The sequence below is a fragment of the Amphibalanus amphitrite genome, unplaced genomic scaffold (assembly GCF_019059575.1).
Source record: "Amphibalanus amphitrite isolate SeventyFive unplaced genomic scaffold, NRLGWU_Aamphi_draft 000879F_arrow, whole genome shotgun sequence".
In the NCBI taxonomy this organism is placed as follows: Eukaryota; Metazoa; Arthropoda; class Thecostraca; order Balanomorpha; family Balanidae; genus Amphibalanus; species Amphibalanus amphitrite.
This window is the reverse complement of record NW_024882373.1, coordinates 247430-259666: the sequence shown is the minus strand read 5'-3', so window position 1 is coordinate 259666 and position 12237 is coordinate 247430. Positions and strand designations below refer to the sequence as shown.

Genomic DNA, 12237 nt, shown 5'->3' with positions numbered 1-12237 from the left:
CGATGTAGTTGTGCGACGCCAGCTCGTCGGCCTTGGAGCGGTGCTTGCCCTTCGGATGGTCCCTGGCGCTCAGTTTGTTGGGCATCTGGCTGAGCAGCGCGTCGCGTCGGCGCGCCGCGTTCTGGTACTTGCCGGTGGACCGCTCGGCCTCGCGGCGCGCCGGGTCCAAGTACAGGGTGCGGAAGATGCGGCCCATCTCCCGCAGCATGACGGTGCAGTTGGGCCGGCCGAAGGTGATCCACACCACCTGGATGGTGAAGGCGTAGAGCGCCTCCCAGAACTGGCGGTCCACAGAGGAGGCCGAGATGGTGCCGAACGCTCCCTCGTTGGTGTGGTGGAACGGCATGCCCCGGCCCAGGATGAAGATGGCGTAACACCGGGAGGCCTCCAGCAGGCAGTCCTTCATGCGCACGCGCCGCTCCGCAACACCGGCCTCGTCGTACACGAGGCAGTTGTGCTGCTGCGCCATCTCGCTCAGCTTCCTCTCCTTGAAGTAGTGGTGGAAGTATTCGATGATGCTCAACAAAAAGTGGTTGACGTTCGGCATCTCCGAGAATCTGCGTCGGCCGAACGCCGTCGGAAAGAACTGACCCACGGCCGCCTCGGCCACGGCCTTGACGTCATCAATCTCGACCTTGCCCTCGATGGTGTGACCGTCGCGATCCACCACCTTGGAGACGGCGCGAGCGAAGAGGTGTCGTCCCGGCTCGGGGACAGCCATGGTTGCCGGGTTCGGGTATTGTTTGTACCTCTTCCCGAAGAGGCCGATCTGCTTTTTGATAGCCTCCTCTCCCAGCGACGTCTGGTAGAAGAGCTCCACCGGGTTGTCGTCGTCCGTCTGCCAGAAGAGGTCGCCGTTCTTGGCGTTCCACAGCCAGCGACTGTGCGCCGGCAGCTCCGGCTGCATGCTCTCGGGCAGGTCGCGGTCCGGCTCACTGCCCGTGGTCAGGTGACGGTGCGGCTGCGCGCGCCACCTCCAGTGGGCCACCGCGTGCGTCACAGCCACGGCGTTTTGGTACTGCTCGCGGGAGGCGGTGCGCCCCTGCCGGCCGGCGAGCCGGTGCCGCCGGTACCGACTCACCCGCCGCTGACCAAAGTCCAGACCCGGCAGGGTCAGATGATGGCTGCCCGCGGGGGTGTGAGTGGTGACCCTGCGGCCGCCGCCGCCGGGGTTTGACCCCCATGACACACCGGACGGATCGAGCAGCGAGCTGCTGGGCGCGCGCGACTGAGAAGTCTGGCTGGGACGCAGGCTGCGGCTGCGGGACCGGCCGCCGAGCGACTCCCGCCCAGAGAAGGACGGTCCCGGTTTGACGTCTGTGCCGCCGCCGTCACCGCCCGCTCTGATGTCGGGTGTGAGTGGTCCGTGATGAGGCCCGAACGAGCGCCGACCGCCCGTCGGCGCTGCTGCCGCCTGACCCTGTATACTGGACGAGTCCGTGCTGATATTGGCGATGCTTCGCTTCGATGGCGATGCTATGGTGGTCCCGATGGGTTCTTCTTGAATGGAAGCCATTTTACAGAAGAATGATCACTTCTATAAATGTAAGAGAGCTTCCGGTTGCGATAGTTTATTTTTGGGCTAGGTTCGTTCTAAGAGCTAGGTTCGTTTCGTTTTGGTCATAATTTAAGCTGGTAATAAGGTGAATTTGATCTTTATGCTTATTATATTTAATTTACATCTCAAGCAGCTAAAGTTTAAAAAAGTATTTCGAAAGCTAACTTATCCTGATTGCCGATGCATGGAGGTAAGCTGGCTCTTCGTGTCGTTCGTGCCCCGGTTGTGTGGACCCCAAATTGTAAACCGACGTGAATAATGATGTCGACTCAATGGCCTACTTGAATTTCAACTCATCAGCTCACGCTACTGTTCTAGCAGAGCCTCCAGGCTCCATTGTGTTTGTTTACGATAAAGTTAGCTGTGCAACAAAAATTGCACGTTTATTTCAGTTGTGCAATAAATGTATGTCCTTTGACTGGTCTTGAAATGTAACTGTTTTTTATAATTTAGTCCGAACCTTTTGAATGGAAGGATTCACAAGGACAAGCCCCCGCTAAGCGAAGCTTGTTGTGTTGACCCTACCCTCTATCCTCCGATCGCGCAATTCCAGTTCTATGGCAGAATTTAGAGTCCAAAGTTTAACTTGCGCACATAGCCGCGCACGGTCAGTCCCCTCACTGACTTCGCCTGGCCACGGCCTGCCACTAACCGCAACCATATCCTGTCATGAGGCCCATAAACGCCAAGCGCCCGTCGCGCTTCGAACCCGGACTGTTGTAACCGGGAACGAGTGCTCTCACCACGCGGAGCCCAGCGCTCTACCGACTGAGCTACGGGATTTTAGCACGAAGGGTAGGTTTTCATTGTCGTATGGATGTTTAGTCACACCCTCCCACAACGCTCACAAAATAACAGCTGTATCCATCCTTGAGATTCACTCATCAATCAAATTTTTCTTTATAGCTCCTCGTATAGTTCCCTCGCCTCCTCGTATACCTCACCCACCTCCCCGTATACATCTCTCACCTCACCGTACACCTCTCTCACCTCCCCGTACACTTCTCTCACCCTTGTATACCTCACCCACCTCCCTGTATGCCTTTCTCACCTCCTCGTAAGTACACATCTTTCACCTCCATATACCTCCCCGGGCCTCACCTCACCTCCCACACTCTATTCTCTGCCAACAGATGGCTCTGTTATCGGCTCAGCCCGGCCGCCACCTGCCGGCTGCACCTCTCGCCGGCACCTCAGCTACCACAGCCCGCAGTCGCCGACGGGACGCCGGTGGGGGCTGTGTGTGCTGTGCGGGGGAGACTCCACCGTCGCGCGCGCGAGTCTCCCGTGCGGCGCGTCCCACGGACCGCGGAGGGGCCGGTGGTGGCAGTGGTGTCGGTGGCGATGCGAGTCGCTGCCGACGGCTGGTGAGACGACCGAGCGCTGACTCGAGTGTGTGACCATGAGGAGCGGAGAGGCGAGCGCGCTGCTGTGGACGCTGGCAGTGACCGCGGCGCTGACCGCCGTCCGAGCGCATAGCGACTGTCCGCCGAGATGCCTCTGCTTCCGGACGACGGTGCGCTGCATGTTCCTGGGCCTGAGACAGCTGCCGCAGGTTCCCGAGGCGACTACTATTCTGTGAGTACCTGCAGAGTGACTGAGTGAACAGTGACAGTACGCCGGTCCGGTGCAGTAACTAGTCACGAGATGAATGGTTACATTAGTTGACATCACCATTCCAGGGCTACTTCGGTAGCGGTTGAAACGTGACCCGTCATCTTGACTCTCAGTCTTCGTCCATACTGTCGTGACATTTATTGTCTGATTTTATCAGCGGAACATGTGACCCCATCACTGTATCTTCCACCGTGGCTTCGTGACGGCACGATATTCATGGACTCTCGGCTGTCTCACCTGCCACTTCACTACTGCAGTTGAATCCATAGCCACAGCAGCTACAGTGGAGTTACAATAGAGCTCCTATAACACTAGCTGACCTCATGGCGCCGCACCCCAGTTAGCAATACAGCAGCGCCACAGTAGCAGCTCCCCTCACACCGTGCTGCCTTACACCGGCGTATCACGGGCTCCATCACTGCCGAGGTCGGCAGCTCATGCGCTGTGTCGCGCCGGCGTCCATGTCACCCCGGACCATAACCGGCCAGCCAGTGACAAATCGCCTTAGTGAAGACGGCCGGCTTGGCTACAGCAGCCACTCTCGTATTCGGGCATCGCCGCCGCCCTGAGGCGCCGGACTGGGCGAGCGGCGAGTCTGACTCTCCCGCCCCGCTAAGCCCGTCCGCCTCGCTGCTGAGTCCAGCCGAGTCAATACTCAGAGATTCTAGTCGCGATGGAGTGACTCGAGTCGAGAGACAGGCTGGTTAGATTCAGCGAGAGATAGCTGCTTATGAGTATGGCTACAAGTCGTAAACATATCTGCATATTGGGAAAGCGGGGTTGTTTGGGTCGCGGCTGGTCGTCGGGTGCTCGCCCACGCAATGGTCTGCTAATCTCCTGTGAGGCGAATGAAGCGGTCTTCCGTCTTCTCGACCAACCGATCTGATCTCACACTATGTCTGTGGCCCATAACGCCCGTGAGATGGACATTGGACAGCGATTCGATGCATAAAAAATTGCAGCATCCTTCGGAGGTCAACTTTTCCTTGAGACCAACATTTACATGGCGAAGAAGTCTCTCACGTATCCGTCGGTCCATCCATACATCTGTCCATGCCCTGAATTGTTCATCCGTCCATCGGTCTATCTCTGCCCACTCGCTCGTCTATCCGTCAATCCGTCCTTCTGTCCGCCCGTCCGCCCGTCCGTCCGTCCTCCCGTCCGTCCGTCTGTCCGTCCGTCTCCCGTCCGTCTCCCGTCCGTCCCCCGTCCGTCCGTCCGTCCGTCTGTCCGCCTGTCCGTCCGTCCGTCCGTCCGTCCGCCCGTCCACTTGGCAAGCTGTATGTTTGCATGTGCGCCTGATCATCTGATTCAGTCGTCCGGTCTGGTCAGCTGGCAGGCCCGGCCTGGCCGCGGTCGGTTGGAGCCAGTTTGGCGCGCGTGGCTCGGATGATGGTATCAGGCAGCCACGTACCGCCCCTGTGAGGCCGTCTGCTGCTGAGCAGACGTGGGCGGCGGCGGTGGCGGCGGGGGCGGCAGCCGGGCTGGTTACTCAGGCGGGGAGGGGAGGGGAGGGACGGACAGGACAGAGGGAGATCTCCTTGCCTGCTGGTTGAGGAGGATGTCGCGTCCTGTCATAACATTGACGGCTGGTAGTCGGTGAGTCTGTCGGTCTGACAGCGGACGGTGGGATCACCCAGGTAGAGGACAGGGGACGACGCTGCGCGTGGATATGTACTGACAGCTGCTGGACAGTGCTCCCGTCAGGCGGCGAGGCTCGGGCGCACGCGGTGTCTTGTGGCGATTCCATGTAATTCGATTCGGACGCCATACGATCGCGCTCGGTGCAATTTGATACGGTCTGATGTCATTCGGACGGTCGCTTCTTCAAGGCGCTAGGGGACGCTATATGGCCTGAGGGAACAGATCCTATAAAGGAAACAGGTCACATTAGGTCAGCATCACCAGGACTGGGAGGGAGGCCAGATTGAGTCCCAACTCGAATGATAAGTAGCTCTCTTTTTTACGGGCCATTGAATATGTCCTATAAGCGGAGTAAATAGCCGTTACTGTATTTGATGATGCTTTGTTTCTAGATAAGACTTCAAGATTCAAAATTGTCATCACATGTTAAGCTCTTGAACTGAAGACTGAAAGTTTCATGACAAGAGCCCCTCCCTTTAAGATAATGAAGAATTATGGGACTTTTGGGACAACTTATTTCACAATGCTTGCAGTTAATACTGCTAATACTAATCTGGAACACCAACGGGGCCATGGGAACCTTGCTATGCTGTGCCAGTGTTCCTCCATTAGCAGAACACGTGTCGTGCATATTGATGTGTCATTCCAATTGCACTACCGATGCCTCTGTGAAACCACCCACGTATCAGTCTGCGCTGCAGTTCTGCGCTTATAGGTACCCGCTCGGGGCCGTCCTACCCAAATGCGGAACCGCGCTAATGATTGGGTATAAACGTATGCAGACCGCTGCCCTGGCTTCGTGGAAGCAGTCCATGGAGGCCTGGGGTCTGCTGTTGATGAAAATGTTTGCTGGCAAATCGAGAAGATATATCATTATATGAATGCCTGAATAGGTACAATACATATTGCCCCTAAATGATATGTCAAGCTTGATAATATCGAACTTACTCCGTGCTTCGACGGCTTATTTTCTGGTAAGTCGTATGCGTATAGGTATCAAAGGGCGCTGCTCTGGGTATTTTGTGTTTGTCCCTCTGGGTATTTTGTGTTCCACTCATCCACCTCGCTTGCGTGTCGCGCTAGCAGGAGCGCTTCCACAGTCCACACGCCATTGTCACTTGTCACAAAATGCACGCCAAGTCGCTAAACAGCAACTTCCGGGCGGCACCGACTGTGCAGTTTGTGCCGGTGACAGTGTCATGTCAAGTTCGGTTTGGTGTGCTAATTTGGAGAGTTTTGTACTCGTTTTATATCCTTATACCCTTTACTCCCCTAAGACCGCCCTCATTCATTTCTCATCTCTAACGTCCTGTTTTCTACAGCTCACCGTCTTCCGTCTCACGCCCATTGATTAGCACAGAACACTAATCTCCTCAGCCTCGTCATCTTGTCTGCTGCCTCTCTCTCTCTCTCTCTCTCTCTCTCTCTCTCTCTCTCTCTCTCTCTCTCTCTCTCTCTCTCTCTCTCTCTCTCTCTCTCCCTCTCCCTCTTCCTCCTCTTTTGTCTTTTTCCCTCCCCCCTCGCTCTTGTCTCTTCACCCCATTCTATCACTCTTCATGTCCTCAGACTCTTGTAAGTACGATTACATACATAAATCGCCACAAGCTGACCCACAGAAGCTACGGCAGGAGCTGCAGAATCTGGGTCAATAGTGAAGTGGCGCCGATTTAGTCTGTGAATGACCGCTGCAGAGGGCGGGCCGCTCGGCGCGGCTTCATCAGCTGCTCCGTCCGTCTTGTCGGCTCGCTCCGGAGAGAGGTTTCGTAACATGCTGCCTTGTCTCCGCCCGCACGAGGTGTTGAAACGTCCACTAATTGAGCAGATGGTGGTGAATGGCATCGCCGGCTCACAAATCATCATCATGGCATCACAGGGGGAAGTTAATTGGATCCTAATTTGTATTCGGGCTTATATTGCTACAGCGGTACCTTTATAATGCCGCTCTGCGACTGACTACATTTCCTTCCAATGTCTATAGCTTAGGTATATAGATAATGAAATAACAATTGACCATGGTTTTTCCAGAATGTCAATATCACGCATACTCTCCACTATGATGACATCAACATGTGGGCGGCGTTCCTTACCGTGCGAGCTCTCTGAGACGTTGCACAGGCGCGCCCCCGTTCAGTTCAGTGTTGACCCGTGGCGCTGCCATAAGAGACGATACATCACGCTGTCGGCTGTCTGTTTTGGTATCATGCCCGGGTTTGTTTGCTGTCGGCAGCACAGGACAGACCATCTGGGTTGTGTCAGCGCCCGGACAAGGCTAAAATCCTTTTTGCTCATGCCATAAATATCTCATGAAAAAGCCACCGCACTGGCTTCGGATAAAGGCTGCCTTTCTTAGTTATATCGGGTATCAGCTTCACTTTTTATGATTTCCCTCTCAATAATGGCGACCATTTTCATCTTGTGATGGTACGAATCTGCTTCTTCCCATTAAAAACACCGTTCTCTTCTCCTCCTGACCTCTCACTCTCGACTCTCTATGGGGCCCGCGACAGGTATCGGTCACGGCTCACACTATTACACCGCTGATCTGCTCGATCCCTCTCCTATACCGCCGCGCTCTCCCACGCTGATACGGTATCGGAGGACGCTCTCCGACCCGCGGCCACGTAGTAGGTACTCTGGTTCATTGACCGGCGGTGCTGTCTTCCCACACAGCACTTCCTGTAGTAAACAACGGCGGAAACGGGCCGGCGTGAATCTCGTCTGAGAGTGGGTAGGGAAAGGGGTGGGCTGAGAGTCTTACAGAAGCGTCTCTCAATGGTTATTGTTTCATTTCCTTTTTCTCTTCTTGATGGCTCTGGCTTAAATCTTTGGATGCTCGATGTTTTTCTATTATTCTGACTCATCTGAGTCATCTTTTTCTTCTTACCCTATCTCCTTTTCTTCCTCTTCCCTTTACTCCATCTCCCATCTAACTCTGTCGCTCATTCCATCATCTTCCTCTCTCTTTCTCTCTATCTCTCTCTCTTTCTCTCTCTCTCTTTTTCTCTCCCTTTCTTTCTCTCTCTCTCTCTCGCTCTCTCTCTCCCACCTCTCGCTCTTTTTCCTACCTTTCCGACCCCTTTTTCTCTCTCCCAGTTCTCTCCACACACCAGCTGATCAAAATAAGTATGCGCCGGACGTAGTTCATGACCGATGGCCACTCTCGATAATAGCGGCATCTCACGTGCCCCCGGCGGGGAAACGGCTCCTCAATCATTGGCACGTGGTGCCTGCAATCTCAATAACTAGCTATAGCCGACCGGGTGTGATCTAGACCGGCCTCATTCACCAGAAATTTGTCATCATTTCTCTGGTGTGTCTTGGATAATATATACCTATCATGTGTCACACTGACACCTCGGTGGTCGCTGTCTGCACCGCGATGAAGATTCTTCGTCTTTTCTCCACTGAGGTTTGGACGGTGTAAATCTGTACCGGTGAAGGCCAGGCACAGGGGTGATGCAGAGGACGGCGAGCCAGTCAGTCGGGGCCCGGTGTGCAAACACCATCAGGGATGCGTCTCACGGCGGGCCCAGGGGTCGTTTGTTTTACGGCAAGTGACGACCGGTGGGAGTCGGGTCTCACTTACCGCGTCCCCCAGAGAGGGAGGTGGGTGCTGAGTGATGTCACCAGGTGGTACGGAACCCGACGATCGTTTGATAGGCGAGCGTCTGTGGGAAAAAATGAAGTGGCGAGGTCGTACTCCGAAGTAGTTTGTGTTTTGTTCACAAAGAAGTGTTCGCTGCCAACTTTAGGAGCTAGGCTTAAAAGGATGTCATGCTAACTCATTTACCATTTGCGATAAAGGTCATTTAAAGACGCTGATTTCGAACTCTCCCATGGTTCTATACGCGTGCCCATTTGTTCGTTATTTTATGTAGCTGGATTTTATTCAGTAGCTCTGTGAAACATTGTTTGCACCTGAAACGTATACCTAACCGTCATCTGATATCCAGCAGAGTGAGGTTTGGTCCCGCCTGGGAAAACATAGCGGTCGGTGGAACTCTGGGGAGAACGGCTCACTGTCGCTGTCCTTGTGTGTTCTGGGCCGCTGGTGTGGGTTTGTTTGAGCAGTTCCAGATTCCAGAGGAAGGTGTTGGCTGGTTGTGGTGCAGGTGCTCGTAATGCGAGGTCTTTGGGCTACGTCAGGCTTAGAGGGTATGGGTAAATGCGGGTCTTTGTCTGGGTTTTACTTAATGTTTCCGATTTGATTGATGATCAGATGTTAATATAACTCTTTCATGTTTAGCAACATTCATTTTTCCAAGCTAGAGTATTCGATATTTTTCGCATTGTTTAAGTTTGACGTGGGAAACAGCCAGTTTCTTCCAAAGCACGGCTCCCAGAGGCTCTGATCTGTCCAGTCCCCGGGCCAAGTGCCCACGTATAGTGTCTCCTCACCACATGTCTCCACATCCCGACACATGCCAACTTGCATTCTCCAGCACATGCCCCGCCATGAAACTCGCCGCCGTGTCGCGCGAAACTGTCGCCCGACGCGCCGTCGCGACGTGTTGCATTCCTCAGTGTCGCCTCGTGCGCGAGCGTCGTGCCGCCTCATAAAATCACCTCACGCAGAGCTGGCTCTCATAGCCAACCCTGTTCCCGGGAGACTGACTCTCTTGCAGCGACATAGCGGGTCGGAGAGCTCAGCTCAGCAGCCAGACCGTGTCTGAATCGAGCTTACGGTTCCCGGATCAATTGACTGGCCGTGGCGTGCCCATAAAACGCCACCATCAGCCATTCTCCATCAGCCCGTATTCGCCACGATCGGCTCGGAGCCGGGCGGTCAGCCGCCGGGAACGATCCCATGCACTAACCACAGGCTACCGTGCAGACGGTCTGGCAGTGCGCCGCCGTCTGCAAGGCGATACTGCAGCGCGGTGGGGGCGGCGGTGATGCAAGTGCCGGCGCCTGGAGGAGGCGGCCCCTCCCTCGCCTCCCGAACAGACACGTGGCCCACGGCGGAAATACCTCGGGCAAGCTGCCGTGGGCAGGCACTCCGTAAAGGTCACGATGAGCTCTGCAGTAGGTGGGTGGAATTCATGAGATTATCTCAATGAGTGGTAGCTCACCAACGCAGCTAAGAAGTGAATCCGTGAATGTCGATTTCCTTCATTCTTCTCCGAACGTCGATAAATTTTGATGAATATGAATTTGGACGTGGCCAGCGGTGGCGACGTCACCAAGTAAAACATTTGGTATGTTTGGTAGAAGGCGGAAGCAAGGAGAGCGTAATATGTGCAAATTCGCTATCATCAGTTTGATAAAAGGTCAGTTCAAGTGGTTCTCAAATATCATTGAAACATTTGTGTTGTGTAAGTACCTACGCGGTTTCTTGTTTGTGGAACTAAAACTCGATAAAGTTTCAAATGAAATGTTTGCCGAACCCACAACAATACCGCTATTCTGCGTACCTATCGCTGCGGTAAGAGACGTCAGACCGGCCAGTTACCGAGTGAACGCCCTGTCAGTTCAGCCTCCTCATGTGCAGAGGCACGTTCCCTCAGTCCCCAGCCCGTGACTCGTCGAACTGACGTCCTTCATGAACCTTGTGTGATGAATCATCCCTGTACCGGTTAAAGGTACCGGCATCCTGTTCTCGCGTCTGTTTTGGCTAGCGTTGTGCATGAATAATGCTCGAACTGTCTTTTTGGGAACTAGTGCTGAAGCATGTGGCATCATCCATCTCTACTGGCTGGCTGCCCGGCGGACTGCGCTGTTTTCCAGTGAAGTCTACTGATCGGGATTCAAGCACAGTCTCCCAGACGAGTCTGAATTGTGACCAGTCGCTCTCTACAGAAGCGGTAGACGAGCAAACCACCCAGACGCTGGTCAGAGTCAGCTTTGAGTAGGTGACAGTCGAGTGTCAGACTCCTTAGGATGCAGCGCGCGTCCTGCCACAATTGACGATAAATAATACCCTCCACTGATGATTGATGGGCCCAGCCTGCCGCCGTTCCTCCGGCCCTCCTCACTGGGTCAGTTGCTAGCCGCTGTCCGGGTGCAGCGGTCCGTCAAGTGAGATGATTCAGTCACACAGTCAATCATGTCTCAATGAAGTCGATTCTCCGCGGAGGTAACAAGTGGCGTGAATTGGTCGTCTCGAGTGGTCTGCCAGACAAAGTGTGAGTGGGAAATTGGCCGAGTGGGTGCTGCCCGTGAGGCCGGTGGTGAGTTCAGGAGTTGAAGTAAGTACCATTGGCCGGCAGATTTTGTAAGGTCTGACAGTCATGTTTGTCGGTGCGTCACGTATCACAAGACAGATATTTGAAATACAATACCTATTGTTAGGGAATACCGCCGGTCTACCGGGCAGGTGGCCCGAATGCCGGACGCTCGAGCGCCGGCTGGCGGGCGCGGCGGCTCGGTCGGTCGGTGCCGCGTGAGTTACGTGTGCGCTCGGCCTGCCCCCCGGCGGTGAGCGATCAGCTGACCGGGCCCGGGCGGCCGGTAGCGGGGGCTGTGGCGAGCATTATTGGCTGTTGGTCCGTGCTGGGACGAAGTTGTCGGTCTTGGATGTGTGAATTGTCACCGTTCGTGGCAAATACAAGACTGATTACTTTACAATTTGGTGCCGCGAAACCCGTGACGTTGCTCGGGACAGTGCAAGTGAGCATTGTTGTGATGGGTTGATGCCCAAGTGCTATCGTCAGTGGGCGATTTGTCGACGATTGCGGTGGACTGTCGGCAGTCGTCGGCGGTGAATTTCCGTCGGCTGACGGCGGCTTCGTGAGCGTTCTGAGGCTGCTGTGCGAACGCTATGGCGGAGCTGGAGCGCCTGCTGAGGCGGCGTGTGGCGGCGAAGGGCTGGGCCACGCGCTCGGCCAACGTCTTGGCTGATCTGCTGGAGCAGAAGATGGACGAGGAGGTGGCTGGTGTGAGCCCTCGGCTGCTGCTGCTTGATGCGAAAAGAGAGTGCGAGGCGCGTCTGGCCGCCTTGGACGAAGTACAGGCCTCTGTCGAGTGTGAGCTAAATCCAGAGGTCCTGGAAGGTGATTTGGAAGCTGCCTGGTCGTTCCGAGAGGGGATAAAGCGCGTTCTTCTCCGTGCTGCAGAGGTGCAGCATTCGGCTGAAGCAGGTGAACAGGTGCCTCCTGCATCAGCTAGCGGTCGATTTGGAGGTGCACGTCTGCCCAAGCTGGAGCTCCCGAAGTTCGACGGTGATGTGATGAAGTGGGGCACCTTCTGGGAGTCGTTTGAATGTGCAGTGGACCAGGCGGATCTGTCTGAGGTCCACAAGCTGACCTACCTGAGGTCTCTTCTCGTTGGAGAAGCAAAGCAGTGCGTGGAGGGCCTCCCCCTCAGGGCTCAGCACTACGCTGCCGCCTGTGACCTGCTGAAGAGCCGGTTTGGTCGCCCAGAGCTCATCATCTTCGCTCACGTGCAGCAGCTGTTGAGCCTTGGCAGCTCGAGTGAAA

The 12237-nt window shown here is 55.2% G+C and overlaps 1 protein-coding gene across 2 annotated transcripts in view; it reads left to right on the top strand.

The window, feature by feature from the left end:
* Nucleotides 1-2689: 2689 nt before the first annotated feature.
* LOC122367595 (peroxidasin homolog) overlaps nucleotides 2690-12237 on the top strand; it is a 67078-nt gene continuing 57530 nt past the window's right edge. The window contains exon 1 of one of the 2 annotated variants that reach the window (XM_043340853.1): nucleotides 2690-3136. In XM_043340853.1, coding sequence (XP_043196788.1) covers nucleotides 2961-3136 — 176 coding nt within the window. In that variant the 5' untranslated portion in view covers nucleotides 2690-2960. The remainder of the gene's footprint in view (nucleotides 3137-12237) is intronic. The other variant, XM_043340855.1, reaches the window with a different exon arrangement.